At 53.8% G+C, this 16683-nt stretch overlaps 4 protein-coding genes across 4 annotated transcripts; 2 read left to right on the top strand and 2 right to left on the bottom strand.

Annotated features, from left to right (window-relative positions):
• Positions 1-3: 3 nt before the first annotated feature.
• QC762_306670 (uncharacterized protein) lies at positions 4-11969 on the top strand. Its single transcript, XM_062888959.1, has 4 exons — positions 4-6549; positions 6616-9483; positions 9550-11468; positions 11650-11969. Exons 1-2 carry the CDS (start codon positions 6320-6322, stop codon positions 7454-7456), a joined length of 1071 nt encoding a protein of 356 aa, XP_062744891.1. The 5' UTR covers positions 4-6319; the 3' UTR covers positions 7457-9483; positions 9550-11468; positions 11650-11969.
• Positions 9213-10268, bottom strand: TRM9 (tRNA methyltransferase, has a role in tRNA modification; the record flags this gene model as incomplete). Its single annotated transcript, XM_062888958.1, has 1 exon — positions 9213-10268. One exon carries the CDS (start codon positions 10266-10268, stop codon positions 9213-9215), a length of 1056 nt encoding a protein of 351 aa, XP_062744892.1.
• Positions 11429-14233, bottom strand: XYD1 (D-xylose 1-dehydrogenase (NADP(+))). Its single transcript, XM_062888957.1, is given in 4 exon segments — positions 11429-12454; positions 12510-12947; positions 13014-14183; positions 14194-14233. The coding sequence occupies 3 exon segments, from the start codon at positions 13069-13071 to the stop codon at positions 11775-11777; spliced, it is 1176 nt and encodes a 391-aa protein (XP_062744890.1). The 5' UTR covers positions 13072-14183; positions 14194-14233; the 3' UTR covers positions 11429-11774.
• Positions 12204-14958, top strand: QC762_306640 (uncharacterized protein; the record flags this gene model as incomplete). The annotated part of the gene is made up of 2 exons (XM_062888956.1): positions 12204-14039; positions 14278-14958. Exons 1-2 carry the CDS (start codon positions 13695-13697, stop codon positions 14956-14958), a joined length of 1026 nt encoding a protein of 341 aa, XP_062744889.1. The 5' UTR covers positions 12204-13694.
• Between the last annotated feature and the right edge of the window lie 1725 nt (positions 14959-16683).

Here is a 16683-nt window from a genome sequence, read left to right as displayed (position 1 = left end):
GCCCAAGGTCTCAGCTTTCTTTTGTCCGCACATGGGAATCAAATTCGATAAAGCTTCCAATGTTCCAAATTATCCGACAGCCGATATCACCGTTGACAGCGAAAGAGCTCGCGAGGCGGGAACAAAACCTCACAAGGCGACCCGGGCATCAATTGTCCTATTCATTCCCTCGTCGCCATTGGTTCACGCCCGTTTGCAAGCCCGCCAGCGAGGAACCGTGTCATTGGGAACACCAGCCCCAGAACACGGCAGCATTCGATGCAGTCATACATGAGATTTCGCGGGAAGCTGAGGTCAAACGCCCACCGAGTTCGCCATTGGTCGAACCGGTTCTCGGCCAGCTGCCCTGAATGCCCTAAAGCGCAATGCTGCTGGAGACTCGTCCACGTTCCCGACAGGCTCACGGGCTTCACAAACAATTCCATGTCGACGCCCGATCCCGAAGACCGACCTGCCTGGTGTACGTGTACCGTATACCGGCCTGTTCCTCCGCATTCTGTGCAAACGGCTGGCCTGGACAAGAGGTGAAACATCTCGATGGTTCACTGCAGTACTGACAAGTCATTCTTGTGTCCTGCCGATTCCCTCTTTTGGCTGATTCGCCAATCCAACTCATGCTGCGGCACCTGATGAGGCTGCTGCGTGTGCGGCATCTACCCGAGGCGATCTGAACACAATCTGCAAAAAACAGCAGGATTCATTCACAGATACCACACAGATACAATTCACCGTCTCTCACAGAAACGAAACCCCTGCACCAGTTGCGCCTCCTTCCTAGCCTCTGGAGGCAATGTAACTGACCGCTGGTGAAGCTCATCTGCATAGTCAACACTAAATGCGTTTGTCGCAGAATCGAGGGGATTTTCACTCGACATGGCGTCGCATTGCTCACGATGTTGTATTGAGTGCGGTCAGGATGGCAGGGACAAGGTTTTGAGACACTTGTCGGGCGACAGATGATATGCATGCTTGCTACCCAAGATCTGTTCTTGTGTCGTTCACCGCCACCTTGGGTAGATGGTCACATCTTTGCATCTCTTGTCTAAAAAATTGTTTTTTTCCCGCGGCATGGACCACGGGAAGCCCGTCAACCTTTTGACCGGGCGTCTGGCTCCCTGGCTGGGCGCGGTTGCTATGATCAGAAAAGAGATGTGACCTTGAGGTATGTACAGCACAGCTCGAATACACGATACTACATTCAGAACTGCTCACCATATTCCGTATGGATCAGCCTACAGTTGTAGCCTTGTTCTCTACGGGAGAATGACGTCGCCAAGAGTCAAATTGTCTTGTGTGCCGGGAGGGGCGGTCGAGCCGCATCTTTACGCTGCAGAACAGTGGCCAGCTGTACGGGGTGCTCGTCCGATTAAACCAGCCGCCAGCACTTCCCTAGGTACCGCCTACACATCACGTCCGCATCTGGTCAGTATTCTAGGTGCAATAACAGGGCCAGGCCATTATGCAAGGCCAACGAATTCACCACCCAGTGCAGCTGAGAAGCACAAGGATCGTGTTTCTCAACCTAGGATGGCATCGGTGCCCTGCCGAATCCGGGTGCCTTTACATACGTGCCGTGTCTAATAATCATGGCTAGAGCATATGGAGGAAACAGAGCTAACGAGCTAACGAAGCCGACATGGACCGACAAGCTCCCATAGGCCCAGTTTCTCACCAAATCGACGACATACTACATGCAGTTCATCTCACTTTACCTTGGCGATTGGTGTTTGATAGTCGCAGCTGGCGAAACGGCCGGCAGCTGAGAGCATCGACTTCAACAAGTCGGTCACCGTGGCGTAGGCGTAAATAGCTTCTTTTTTCGGCACCGATCTTCAAGGGCATTAGGAACAGCGCGCTGGTTGATTCGAGCACCAACAAACGGCCGAGCTTGGGAGCGTCTTCGCTGCTTTGTTCGGGCAGCAACAACGAAACGAGCCGGCGATGATCTGCTTCGTTCCATGTTTGTCTTGCTCACCTTGACCTGGACTGCTGAACCACGGTGGCCTTGGCTTTCCCACCCCACTCCCGCTCTGCAGTTGGCCATGTGGTCATGGAAATTCGTGTATTTGAGTCCCTGAATCGCTGAGCGGCATGTGCAAAAGCGCAGTTCCAAGCTGGCCATGACTTACAAGTGAGGTTCTGGACCAGTCTTGGCAAGCCGTTTGGGCCAGAGTCATGTCAGGTCTACAGGACAAAGCGAGGCGAAATGGCAGCGTGGGTAGCACATGGCTGTGGCTGAGCCAAGTGGGATCAGCTCCGATGGCATCTTTCTTGTCTTGATATTAGGCTCCAGGACCTGCGCTGGTGTCGAAAGAAACAAGCAGCACGAACAGTCAGCCTGTAACCGAGCATGGCCGACAAAAGCATTACAAGGAGCAGCATAATGGCTATTGTTGGGTGGCAGATCATGGTTCATGGGCAGGGTGAGCCACAATAGCCAGCCGAGAGGAAGCGACACCACACCGGGAAATTCAGGGATCCTGGGCACAAAACCCAAAACGGAACGATTCATTGATCGTCTTGGGGCGGCTGTCCTGCCGGCACTGTTGCCCCGCAGGAACCCTGATCCCGGACGGTGTGGGGGGAGGGATGAAGCGGAACTTGAGAGCAGAGACCTGTATCTGTCCAGAGGTACAGAACACAAAAGCTGACCGCCAATTCGTGGGACTGCCATCTCAGAGCTGTTTGCTGGAGTGTATGGAGCGCTTCTCCAGTACACTCATGGCATTGACAAATGTATTGTCACAACTTGTCCGGTAGCCTGCCCCGCCAAACGCTGTCGTTGATCTTACAGCAATATTGTGTGATGTGGGCTTACCAGGGACAGGATCCGGAACGCACAGACAATGCATCGAGTCGCTATTACCCGCCCCAGGCTCTTTGAGGAACCAGGGTTACAAGGTTCAACAGCAACTGCTCACACGCCGGATCGATCTCTGGATCTCTGGATCTCTTGTGTCCAGAGAACTGACAGGGTTCCTGACTGTAGCGCCTCTGAGCCTGTTGCGACGGTTCTGTCCAAGTTCAGTCGACGTCGCCGTCTTAGGTAGGGGCTCATGCTCCCGCAACCCATGCAAGCAATGCTCCAGCGTCCGAATCGCACATCCATGTCGTATCGCATTGAAGCCAGGGTTTCCCTGGATCTGACAAGAGAACAGACGCACTCTCTTCGTCTCGCGCAGCGTCTGTTCTTATGCGCACAGAGGCTCCAAAATAGCTAGAGCCTGAAGAACATCCAAGAAGAATGATGATGACCGGAGCTGGCCCGGCGGCTTATATCACCGTGACTGCAAAGTAATAACCCGGAGCCAAGGTTGGCGAGCCGGCGGCCGTCGTTTCTGGGTCAAGAGCGGATCGAAGCGAGCCTCTCGTGCCGCTCCTCCCATCTGCGACTTACTTCATACCTCTAGCGCCCGTTTAGGATCAATCACGCTCCCCTTCGTCGCACTGCGCAGTTGTTCAACAGTTAGGTCTGAGGTCTCGGCAATGCAGATGCCAGATGGGTTGATCCCATCCAGCCTGGGGCCTCCTTCCGCATTGGGCCCTGGACTAAACTCTCGATGCTGGCAGTGTCCAAGCTTTGGACGGGGGCAGCATGACGGTAAACCATCAAACCTCCTTTCAGAACAAGGAGGTGAGCATCAAGATGGGGCATGGACCACTGGTTGCTGGTGGCCGTCGCCTCTTGCAAATCCAATCCGCCTCCCGCCCCATACCACCACGGGCAGTTTCAAGACCAACCCATTTGAACCCATGTCCTATGCGTTTTTTCTCCTCCCATGGCAAGCGTTTCCGTTCATCTCCACCCCCATCGTTTGTGGTCGAAACAGGTACTGCCTGTTTATGCCCGGCTGGGCTGTCGTTGCTGCTGGACAGATGCAGGTGCAGCGGCAACTTTTGGCTGACGCCTCACCCTACCTGCTTGCTTGCACACGTCTCTCTTTCTTCTGCCGCAAGTCAAGTTCCGCCTGCCCCGAACCATGCCATGGTGAAGTAGTACCTGGGATGGGGGTTAAAAGTCACTCAGGAAACAATGCCGCTTGAGAGCCCAACTAACCTTGATGACTGACCCTTCTTTACCGACTTTGCAACCCGACCACTCACGTACACCGCCCCCCATCATAGATTTTCTTCTTCGCGGTATGCCCCCAACTTTGATGCACAATAAGAACGTTCTGCGCCATTAAACATGGCATTTTAGTCGAAGTAAGCGCTGTTAGCCAGGACCAGCCAGCCTGAAGAATAGAGGGTGTCTGTCATGCACGAAGTCGTGGTCAACCCATGTCGTTTGCCCTAGTGGGGGCGGTATCTCGCATAGTCGACATGTTCGGCGTTAGCACTGATCTTCTTCGACGTCCCTAGAACCGGTCGGTCTTGCATTTCTTTTCTTTTTTCTTTTTTTTTTCTTTTTGCCATTTCGTTCTTGGATGGAGCAACCCCTCAGCAACCAAAGAAGAAAAAAGGTCAATTGGGGCTCTTTTGATTGGGGAGGGGTGTGTTGCCATTTCTCCTGCCAAGGGGCGTGGTCTGGGAGTATGTCGATTGGCCGTCTCATTGACTTTTTACTTGGCCACCAAACAGTTGGACCCAGGGCAGCTAGTACCTGTTGGGTACCTCTTCTCATCAGTCCAAGCGTGAACGGGGATTGGACTTTGACATTTCGCCTTAGCCCTCTTTCCAGCTGGATCAAGCGCCCGAGCATGGCAAACCGGTTCTTGGTCCCGGGCTCTTGATATTGCAGCTGTGTGTTGGGAGCGTTGGAGCTACCCCAAACCCAACCGAAGTCGATGAGGTCCGTCCCGAAGCCCCCGGGGGTTACTTCCAGAGGTTACCCGTATCTGACAGGGCCATCTCTACCGCACAAGTCAGGCGTTTGGCATTCTGGGGTACGGACCCTGACTTGTGGCTCAGGTTATCACTCACCACCCACGGCATCCGAGCCCTGGAGCCCTGACCTTGCCCGCATCCCTTGTTCTGTCTGTTTCCCTGGCCGACCCACTTTGCACACACGCCCCCCTCCATCTGCACCCCCTCCCTGGCCCTTGGCCCTTGGCCCTGGTTGCCATCCATCCATCCATCTCCTTCAACACGACATGCAGCCTGTCTGTACACTTCCGGTATGGCTATCACCGTTGTTCTTTTCATGGAATCCCAACCATGAAGGCCTACTCGTCCTCAGTGTATTAGTTTACCCTCATATGCCCCCCTGAACCCTGACCCCATCCCCCGCATCCTGTCACTCTCCTTAGACACCGTCATCAAGAAGTTTTTCTTTCCCCTTCTCATCCTGGCTACCCATCTGCAGAGGCGCATCTTCCCGGACCTGGATACAGCCTCTCCCCTGCTCTATGCTCGGTGACTATGGAAAAGGCCTTCTCTCTTCTCAAGCAGTCGTCTAGCACCCCCGTCTGACCTCACCACTGCTCACCTACCTCATCGAGCTCGGCACATGCTCATTTATTGGCGAACGCATGCTCAGGAACCTACCCAATCATGTTTTGATGTCTGCCATCAGCACACGAGCCACCACCGTTGTCTAAAAGCTACTATTATAACAACCAGTCTCGAAAGGGGGTCTCTTTCTCGCTCGGCTACCAATCTACCCCCTTTAAATACGCGCTGTCTCCTGAACTTCACGGCTTACAAAACTCGGAATCGCGTCCATCACATATCCCAACCTAGCTCACTTCGGCCGACAACAACATTTGCGAAACCCGTCCTGGTCTCCCGGTCCTAGTCTCCGCGCCAAACGGTTCACTGACCTCCGTAGAACAGCTACGGTGGAGTGACCTTCTTCTTGCCCGGACGTACTGACCAGCGATCCCCTGCTAAGCAGTTGAAGGAACGAAGCTTTCATTGTAGAGCTCTCGGCACCTTTGGCTTCACTGCAACTCGAGAGCAACAGCCGGATCCTGTTGGTGGCGTTGGACAGGCGGAAAACGCGTTTCCCCCGTCTTCAGCCCTGGCCATCTATGAACTTGCTGCCCCTATAGGCAAAGACCGGCGAGACACCGTCACCGTGGATATCGCGTCATTAATCAAAGGCTCCGACTCAAATGAGTCCACTGCGTCGCCTACCCAGCAGGCTCATCCGACTTCGACTGCAACATTTTCGCCGACAACAACGTCCCCAGGTGATCCTCCTCCTCTGGCCTCCTTTGCTGTAGCACCCGGCACAGTGTCTTCGCAATTTGGCTTCGTCGGCGGCACCGGATTTGGGGGCTTCGGGGCATCTACGATACCTGGATACTCTCAGCCGACTGCCACTTCGGCGCCAGCTTCAGCATCACGCCCGCCCAGTGGAAGTAATAAACGCAGCATGCCGCCTCACACCTCCGAGTCGCCGGCGAAGAAACAAAGCAAGTGGTCTCCGGAAGAGGATGCTCTCATCATAGAGCTCCGGGGCAGTGGGATGAAATGGGACGACATATCGAAGCGGCTTCCAGGACGGAGCTCCATCAGTTGTCGTCTTCACTACCAAAACTATCTGGAAAGACGGAGCGAGTGGGACGAAGAGCGCAAGAACAAGCTCGCAAGGCTGTACGAGAGGTAACAATGTCCCCCCCTTTTTTTTGGCTGCGTTTCGGACGAACAAGACTGACAAAAGCTTGGCAGATTCAAACCCGAGATGTGGGCAAAAGTGGCAGAGGAGATGCAGGTCCCCTGGCGCGCCGCCGAGGCGATGCACTGGCAGCTAGGTGAGAATGAAATGGCAAGGCGGGCAGGCGTGGTTCCATTCACGCTGAACATGACTCCGAACGACTCGCAAGGTTCCCACGGCCATCACCGAATTTCCCCCACGAGAGGACACGGCCACTCGCAGTCCCAGGGAAACCTCCCCACCATTCCGTCTCCACGATACCACCACCAACACCAACGGGGCCCCGGGCCCGTCCCACCACCCTTGATCCCACCCCCGATGGCGACCGGCCGGCCCCTAGCCGTACGACGCGAGAGCCTCCCGCCGAGATCCTCTTCCAGCATCGCCCCTGAGCCCCTTGACTACGGCTACGGACAACCGCCTCCACCACCGGGTCCTCCGTTTGGGGGGCTCGCGCCGATTCAGACGACGAGTCTTGGCCCAGGTCAAGGACGCGGAGGCGTGCTGCCCAGTGTGGCGGAACTGACGACGGGAGTTAGCCCGTACAGCACTCCGGCGTACTCGGTGGGAGCTCCTAGTGCGAGTCCTATCCACAGCGCCACTGCTAGTCCGGTTCCTTTGCTCCCGCCTTTGGGGTACAGCTCGTCGTCGTCGTATGGGTATACACATTTGGAATCGTCGTCTGGGTCGAAGCGGAGGGCCAGTCCTGATGTAAGCAGGGAGACTAGCAGGCGACGACACATGTACCCGCGGTCTGAAGATGGGGATTACCCGCCTCTTCCGCCTCCGCCTCCGCCTCCGCCACCGATGGGACTCGGGCAGGTGGCGGCTAGACGGCCGAGGTATGAGCCATAACATGGGGGGGGGGACTGGACTGGTGAGAGGTTTCCCTGTTGTTGTGCTCCCTTTCCCCAGATAAACACCACCACACACCGCAGGGGATTTTCGAATAACCACTTGCTACGGCAAATCAATCACCATACAAACACACCACAGCTTGTTACGACTACAATTATTCCTTTTCCTAAATTTACTCGAGCATTACATACACTCACAACACTTCACCACTCATGACAACAAACATTCCCGGCATAGCACACTTACAATGACATACATCACAATATTAGCAACAAAAACACACATGGGAGAGGGGAAAAAAGAAAACCCGGCGGAACAAACAGTAACGACCTGGGAGGCAATCTGTAATTTTGAAATTTATTTTACAACTTTTCAGAACGAAGGGACGGGCGGGCGGCTGGATGGATGGATGGATGGATGGATGGATGGCTTACCACGAAGAAATGGATGAAAAGGGACATGGCACGGAAACTGGGTGGGGGAATATTTTGCATCAAGGCAGGGAGAGAGGAAGCGATGGGATGACACACGCACATTTGTTGGACACATATTTCTCTTTTCTTTCTTTCTTCATTCTAAGCACCTACCCACTACATACTTCTTGATTGACAAGTAACGACCGTTTATTTTTATTCTTGTTTTGTTCAAAGGACACGGCATTTTGTAATTATAGTTTTTTTTTTGGTTTTTTTTCGATTCGTGTTTTACACTCTTCTCTTTTGAACAAATTTTTTTTACGTCTCGAAACAGCCTTTTCATTTTGCCACATGGGGCCAGGATCTAATTGTTCTACAAAAACAAAACAAGGCGTTGAAAGAGAGATGGGTGGTGGGACATAATCATTACTGCTTGCTGCTGCTGCTTGGTACAGGGAAAACTTCTCCGGAGAAGAGATGTTTCCTCTCTCCACACCACGAGATATCATTGGGTTAGAATTTTGAGCTTTTTGTTGGTTGTGGATAACTAATTCTTGGACCAAAAGTTTTGGAGTGTATGTATGTTATTCAGGTATGACAAAAAGGGGGTGGATTGGCAAACCACAAAGCACACACACAGAATCACAAAGGGGCCGCGGTTACGGCGGCCAACCCCAACATATCGGACTTTAGGCTGGAGATCTTTTTTTTTTTTTTTTTTTTCAGTGTGACAGAACCTACCTACCCTCCCCCGCCCCAACCATCAAAATGCAGTAACTATGCAAGATACGAACCAACCTTTCTAGAAGCCTCGAACCACACATAATAGATCGATCCATCACATAACAGCGGTATCCAAAGGGGTCTAGCTTGCCGGGGGTGTCTGATCTCTGGTGATCGTTTCTCACCATTCTCTCGGCAAGACTATCTGATGCTCAACAAAGCTGGAGATAGCCCATAACTAGAGCAAATCATCAGGTATGAATCATTGAGATATACCCAGCAAGGCTGAGTATGGCACCATTATTGGAGAATTCCCCTCCGTAGTGTGCTCAACAAAGCTGGAAGAGATCAATGATACGAACCCGAGAGGCAAACCACCGTTCATCCGAAACGGAGTCATCGTTGCGACTGGTCTCCAACACTCATCCAACAGCCAACGGGAACAAACCAAGCAAACGTTTCACTTGAAAAAGAAAATCACCAAACACACACGTACCCCCAAAGACGGAGGGAGGTCCGCATTAGCGAGCGATAGATCACCCAACCAACGGACCCGGACTCCATTTCGGTGTCTTGTTTGGTTCAACATCAATATATTTTCTTCAGCTTTCGCCTCATGTTGACTGTGATGGGAGGGGCTCATTGGCAGCCACCACCCACCAGTTGTCTCTTTCGTAACCGCTGGTGATGACTGCGCCCCCGGCAGCCAATACATCCTCCTCCAGCTCACCTTTGCGGTAGAGATGATAGTAGCGCTTGAAGACGGGGTCGGTGTGGCCCGGGTCTGGTTCCGTGGCCGCAGTAGTTGCACCGGCAGTAGCCTCAGATGGTGGAGCCTCACCGCTATTATTACTGGCAGCAACACCACTGGAATCTTGGTCCCGAGTCCGTTTCTGTCCTTTGCGTTGTTTCGGTCGCTTGGGCTGTTTTTGCTGACTCTTGAGCACCCAGGGCACTAGCAGATCTTGCTCACCCCCTTCGTCCCATCCTCGCCGGCTGTTGCCCTGTTCGAGAGCCCATACGTACACCAAGATTTGACCGCCGGGCTGGCCAGCCTGTCCGGTTCTGACACATCGCAGGAGATGACGGATCGCCTCTTGACGCCTTGTTCTTGTTGACATGTGGTGGATAACGGCGATACAGATGACGAAATCCGCAGCGCGTTCGCGGAAGGGTAGTGAGAGTCCATCAGCTACAAGCACCTCTGTGGCGACGGCAGCTCCACTCGACTCCCCGCCTGTTCCTGTTGTTGCGTCCAGCTCACCTTGAGCGATCCGCTTCTTCGCCTCCTGGGCCTGCGGTTCCTGGAGCTGCATCCCACGGCTGTGGGCAAGCGCAACAAGCGAAGCACTACGATCAGAGCCGACCATGTATACGGATGGGTTTAGGCCCAGGTACTTGCCATTGCCACAGCCAACATCGAGACCCACCGCTCCCGGAGGCCGCGACTGCAGAAACGATGCCACGGCAGGCCAGGGCTTGTAGCGTGTCGCCGAAAAGTGCGGGGCGATGGCTTCGTACACACCGTGAACATGCGTCTTTTCGTAGGCCTCTGCTTCTGCCGATTCTGCTGCCTGAGAAGCGGCGGCGGCGGCGGCGGCCAGCTTGGCGACGTCACCGGCCACAGAGTCAGACGGCAGGGCTGAGGGTGTATGTGTCGAAGCCATCATGGGTTCGGGTTACACCGAGAGACTTTGGAATAGTGCTGGATCGGGCAACAACAAGGTGAGACTTGTTGATCTCGTTGGTCCTGGGCCCAACTTGGGCTTCGCGCGGCACGCTGACCGAGTGTCCTGCTTCTCAGTCAGGTCAGGCCGCAGAGATTTTTCACACACACCACAGCCCTAGGGAGATGGAAAAGCTTTTTTCGATTCTTGTCGCGGCTCTTGGCCCAGCGATTGATATCCTTGACCGCCTGTTCTGGGGGGTCAGCGGGCAAGGTAGCGGGACCTGGGGAGGGGGATCGTGATGTGGCGGCATGGATGCAGTGCAGATTGCAGTAAACCCAAGGCATTTGAAGATGCAGAAGCGACAGGGACGAACAGGGCCAAAACAGACGCCGTTGGCGACCGACCGACACTCGGTGCAGTCCTAGGCTGAGGGCGAGGGAACCAGCTACGACATTACTGCCAACTGGAGGGGTATAGCTGCACGACCGGGGCAGGACAAGGAACGAACTGTGAGATGGCTTGTACACGTACCTACTCAGCAGAGGTGTACAACAAGGCCTACACAGGGCTGAAGAACATGAACGGTGAAGAACCTGACAAGAACGGAAACCAACCGAGAGATGGAGATGGAGAAGACGGAGAGATGGCACACACCTTGTTGGACGGTCAATTACTCGGTCGCGTTATGCAGCTTTGCGCACATGCGGATTCCCCAAGTCGGGACGGTGTAGCCGTGGTTCGGAGCTGGTCCCCTGTGTGTGGTCGTGTGTGTGTGTGTGGGGGGGTGATATGTTCGGTTGGTGGTTGGGTTAAGGTTGGGACACCGAAGAGAGAACATGGGCCTTACCTTGGTGGGGCTGTTATCGGTTATCAGCTAAGCATTGATGCTATCGGGCAACAGCTCCCCTCTCCCAAAGAACATACCATACAGGGACTAGAGTCTACAAGTATGTCTCAGATCTCCATCTCCGTCATACAAGTTCTTCATCACCAGCCAGTCGTGCCGTTGTGGATGATGCAACAGCACTTGCGGTGACGAAGCGTCCATTCGTACCTGACACGGCACAATACCCTAACCCGAAAACCAGGGTTATGGGCCCAATTTATGGCCTTGGCGACCGTCATGGCCCCGATGACCCATCTTGACGACCTGGCCGATATTTCACAGAAAAAAGACGGCAAGGGGTGAATTGGTAAAAGGTACATTTGGACTACACAGACCTCTGGTTGGTAGATAAACCAAGCCCAGCTGCGCCAGGCTCGGGCTAAATTTTCCGAGCCCAAATCCCGCGTCCCCCCATCCCTCTTCTGTATGCCATCCTTGGGCATCATAGCCTCGCGTCGTGGGGTGAATGACAAAGACCTAATGCTGAGTCTCTAGTTCCAACAGCTTTCCCGTACGACCTACCACAAGCCTGCCCGATGCCAGAATGCGCCAGCAGCAAGGCTGTGAGTTCAGGCACAAAGCAGAGATACCAGCCCAACCCCCAATCTCTTCTTGGGATTTTACCTCTTTCCAGTGTTGAGAGGACTTTGGGGGTCAAAGACGTCAGTCGAAATCAACTCGGGGTATGTCACACCGCCCTGCTTCAGGGTTTCGTCCATGACCTCCATGATGACAATGCTCTCGCTCCATGGCAGAGTCTTGCTCTCCTTCTGCCCGTCACGCAGGCAGCGGGCGGCCTCGTCAGCTTCCCAGAACATGCCGTGGCCCCAGTCACGCTCCTTGTCCTTGGGGATGGCAAAGTCAATGACCTCGGCCTTGCCATCGCTCTCCTTGGTAATGACTCTCAGCTGACGTGGGCGGTAGGCAGGCCCAACGACCTGAATTTCACCAAGGCCGCCCTGGATGCGGATGGAGGCACCGGCGGTGTCCTTGTTGTCAGGTTCAGAGGCCACCCGAAGAGAGGTCAGAGCGATACCGTGGCTCTTGTGCTTGGGGAACTGGAGGATGATGCTGGTGGTCTCATCAGCACCAGTGTGGTACTTGTTGACGGCAGCGATGACATTGGGCGCTTCCTTCTCTGCTTCAGGCTGGGTGTGGTACAGAGACTGGAAGACCCAAGTCAAGGCGTAAATGCCAAGATCCAAGAGAGCACCGCCGGCCAAGTCGGCGTTGACCATGCGGTTCTCATCGGGGAAGTCAATCTTGCCCTCGGGGGCATCACGGCCAACAGAGAGGTCGGCTGCATGGGAAGTCAGTACGGCATTCTTCTAAAGAATTGGTAGGACCAAACTAACCAATAGTACGGTACACGTTGCCGATGGCACCGGATGTGATCAACTCCCTGACCTTGATGCTCAGGGGGAAGTAGCGAGTCCACACAGCCTCCATGAAGAAGAGGTTCTTGGAGCGAGCAGTCTCGATGAGCTTGCGGGTCTGGGCAGCAGTCACAGTCAAGGACTTCTCGCAGAGCACATTCTTGCCCGCATCGAGGGCAAGCATGGCGTTTTGGAAGTGGTGGCTGTGTGGTGTAGCAACATAGATGATATCGACATCGGGGTCAGCTACCAGCTCATGGTAAGAACCATAGGCCTTTGCTGAGCTGGGAGCATCCACCTTCTTGATGAACTCGGCAGCTCTCTCCTTGGAGCTGGACGAGGACACGGCAACGACCTCATGGCGCACATCATGGACATCACGGGAAGCTGGGCTAGTGAGGAGATCCTTGGTGAAGGCTAGAAGAGTGTTTTAGTCATGCCGTTTACCAAGTTTCAAAATTAAAAGGGCAGGCAGGCACTCACTCTCAGCAATCCAGCCGGTGGCCAGAATACCCCACCTCACAGTATACGGAGACGACATGGTGTGCTGGTGATGCCAATGAAGCTTTGACAAGTGAATACAGACACAGACGACAAAGAGAAAAGAAACCACGCTGGCTTGAAGTCCTTTTGAAGCAAAGCCCGTAGCCGGCGTGTCCAACCTCGCGCCATCTTCCCCTCCATCCTCATGGCGGGGCAGCGACGGCGCTGACGGGTAAATCGCCGAAATACGCACCCAAAACTGCGGCACCTGTCCCGCACTGAGGAAGCTCTCCCAGGTGGGTAGGGATCCACCACAGCTTCTTTAGCCAATTGAATCCCGCCCATTCCCGTGCCCAGGATGATCCCAGCAGACATGGCGGACAGAAAGCTCCCGGCTCCCGATTGGCGAAGGTGCATCAAAAGCCTAGACGACGTCATTCTTGACTTATTCAACAGAACATTTTTTTGCGGACGATGGAGTTGAAGAAATCGATATGGAAAGGGAAGCTATAGGTCGGAAGCGTATGGACACTGTCTTGTCAAAAATTTATCTCGAAAAGCTCGATATAAACCTGTCAACAGCTTCCCCTCACCACTCAGCTTTGACCAATCAATTGAGTTGTACCTTCCCGTCCTGGGATCTTCACAACTTCCCATTCAAAGACACACAGTGAAAAAGACATGTTTCCGACAAGTTCATCCTTTTCAAGCCTCAAACCACCAACCCTTCTGACACCCAACCGTTTCGTCCCGCCACTTCATAGCTTTCCCATTCACCGTCACCCAAGAACCCTGGCCACCATGTCCACCTCAGAACCGCCCCTATCCCTCCCCAAAATGCCATCCCTTATCTACGGCACAGCCTGGAAAAAAGACCGCACCGCCGACCTCGTCTATGAAGCAATCAAAGCCGGCTTCCGGGGAATCGATACAGCGGCCATGAAACGGCATTATGACGAGGCCCTCGTCGGCGAGGGTATTCGAAGGGCGATATCTGAAGGCATCGTCAGCAGGAATGATCTCTGGGTAATTCCACCTCACCCCTTGACTTGTGCCCTTATCCCCCTGCTGGCCCATTAGTCGACCACCCATCTCCTACACCCATCATCCACCATCATCCCACCATCATCCACCACCATCCACCATCATCCACCATCATCCCCTATCCTCCTCATCCAACCACCCAACCTATCCCCTATCCTCTACCCCAATCATCCCACCATTCCCCCCACCCTCTCTAACCAACCAAACTAATCACTCATAGATACAAACCAAATACACCCCCTCCCCCTCCACCCACTACACCTCCACCAACCCGCTCACAACCTCCCTCACAACCTCGATAGCCTCCTCCCTATCCAACCTCTCCACCCCGGATCACCAACCCCCCTACCTCGACGCCTTAATCCTTCACTCCCCTTTTGAAACCCTCCCCGAAAACATCACCGCCTGGACCCATCTCACTTCTTACCTCCCCAATCAAATCCGCCACCTAGGCTACTCCAACGTCCCCTCGGATTTCCTCGATGTCTTTGACGAGTTTCTCGACCTGAACCCTTCTCTCCCAAGAGTAAGTCTGATACAAAACAGGTTTACAGCGGGCATGTACAACTGGGATATTGAAACGAGGAGATGGTGCAAAGGGAATGGGGCGGTGTATCAAGGGTTTTGGGTTTTGACTGGTAATGTGGATGTTTGGAGGCATGCCAAGGTGGTGAGGGAGGTGAAGAAGGGATTGGGACTGGGAAGTTTGGAGGAGGCTTGGTTGGCGGTTGTGATGGTAGGGATGGGGGTGAGGGTTTTGGATGGGACGACTAAGGGGGAGCATATGAGGGGGGATCTTGGGGTGGGGGAGAGGGTGAGGGAGTGGAGGGGGGAGAAGGAAGAGAATGAGAGGAAATGGGAGAGGTGGGTGGGGGAGGTGAGAGGATTGGTTGGGGGGTAGGGGGGACATTACACCACCTTGATACTGTTTGTGAGATTGGTTAGGAAGTGGAAGTTGGGAAGGACGGGGGAAAAGAAGTGGTGGTTGTAGAACCGGATCGTAGATTGTAGGTGCGATGGTATTCTTGATGTCTCTTTATCTTGAACTCGTCGTTTTGGATGCCTGTGCCGCGGGTTAGCAAACTTCGGAGCTGTAGTTGTGGAATCACCCAATCGGTCAGGTTGTTTCGCCATTTGGGTGGTTGGCATTCGAGATAAAGACCTCAGGTTCGCGGGACGTCAAGAATAACGTCGCCCCTACGTCTGGGGTCCAGCTGGATGGTGGGAATGTTCTCTGAGAACCGATGCGGGTCTTGTAGAGGAAAGATGACTGAGGCGAGGGTGTTGGATTGGGGTCTCAATGTTGAGATTGAGAACTGGTCTTAATACTTGCTTTTCCTCTCACACCGTGAGCCTACAACGAATTACGTATTTTGTCTAATCCAAGCCTCGAGGCTGGGTCAACAGTTTAGCGGTCCATGGGTTGAGTAGTGGAAAAGTCACCCCGGTCGCCCTGCAAGTCGAGTTAACAGAGCATCTTGTCATGTTCTTCCGAATTTCCAACATGAAAATGTCAGCCCAGATTGGGAAAAGACCCCCTGAATGAAGTCATTGATCTTGAGCCGGTCATTCCTAGTTTCTCTTTTGACTGACATACCTAGTCAATTCTGTGTCCGCCCGCCCTTTGGTAGCGTTTCTCTTCTCAAGGCCGGCCAGCCAGCCAGCTAATAATTTTCTCGCAGTCTAAGGGGTGCAGCAGTCTTCTCTACATGAATTAGCTAGCTCCGAAGCTATGGAATTTTCCTTTCAAATTTTCATGACGAACTGGCGCCGTTAAAAGCAGGAAGCCTGGTTTGGTGACGGGGACTTTTGCCCGTAGTCTAACAATCACAGATATATTGTTCCCCCGAGCCGCCGCCATTATGAGTAGCCAACTCTGGAAACTTTGCCCCCATAGTCTAACGGTCCAGATGAATCAGCCAACCCAGAAACTTTTGCAACTAGGCAGTCAACGGCTTCCTCTTCCCCTCTCAACCCCGTGGAAAAGTTTAGTTCCCCAATTGTCCAGCAATCACAGATACCCAACCCCTAGCCGCCATCATGAGCTGTCAACTCTGTTACCCTTTCCTCTAGCCCCCAACGGCTGGCTGTCCCTACTTTCCAGGACTACTCACCTCCGTCGAAGCGAGCCCGCGAGGAAGCCCAGCTCGAGAGGTAGGTACCTCTAGGTTAGGTACTTTGCCCCCACAGCCCAACAGCTGTTGCATGTCCCAATCCCACAATCATGAGTGACCGTCAACTCTGGTTTCCTCCCCCCCCTACTTACTCTAAAAACTTCTCTTCCCACAAACCTCCCGGGACCCCGCCTTATCTTCTCTACCAACAGCGAAACAAACGAGCCATGCCCCCCCATCCCCGGCTCAAGCGCCCCCCCACCTTCCCTTTCCCGCAATAAGATGACCCCAGTTCCACGTCTCTGCCCTTCTTTAAGATGAACAAATCCCCCGGCAACCGACTCAACCCCAAGTTTATGTCAACATCCGCACCCGTCCGTCCCGACGGAAGAAAACCACTTCACGCAGCCACCCATCACTTCCACCAGTACTACATAGGTATCCAGGTAGGTAGGTATGCTCCCTCAAATTTCCACGATACCTACCCACCCACCACAACCAAACTTCTCCCC

Source organism: Podospora pseudocomata, chromosome 3 (assembly GCF_035222375.1).
Source record: "Podospora pseudocomata strain CBS 415.72m chromosome 3, whole genome shotgun sequence".
In the NCBI taxonomy this organism is placed as follows: Eukaryota; Fungi; Ascomycota; class Sordariomycetes; order Sordariales; family Podosporaceae; genus Podospora; species Podospora pseudocomata.
The sequence above is the reverse complement of the archived record's forward strand: the minus strand, read 5'-3'. Positions and strand labels throughout refer to the sequence as shown.

Bases quoted from the DNA above. Each gene is read 5' to 3' on its own strand.
- QC762_306670 (XM_062888959.1), top strand. From the start codon at position 6,320: ATGCCGCCTCACACCTCCGAGTCGCCGGCGAAGAAACAAAGCAAGTGG. The intron at 6,550-6,615 runs GTAACAATGTCC...AAAGCTTGGCAG, and splicing joins CTCGCAAGGCTGTACGAGAG to ATTCAAACCCGAGATGTGGG.
- XYD1 (XM_062888957.1), bottom strand. From the start codon at position 13,071: ATGTCGTCTCCGTATACTGTGAGGTGGGGTATTCTGGCCACCGGCTGG. The intron at 12,948-13,013 runs GTGAGTGCCTGC...ACACTCTTCTAG, and splicing joins CACCGGCTGGATTGCTGAGA to CCTTCACCAAGGATCTCCTC. The intron at 12,455-12,509 runs GTTAGTTTGGTC...CTTCCCATGCAG, and splicing joins CAACGTGTACCGTACTATTG to CCGACCTCTCTGTTGGCCGT.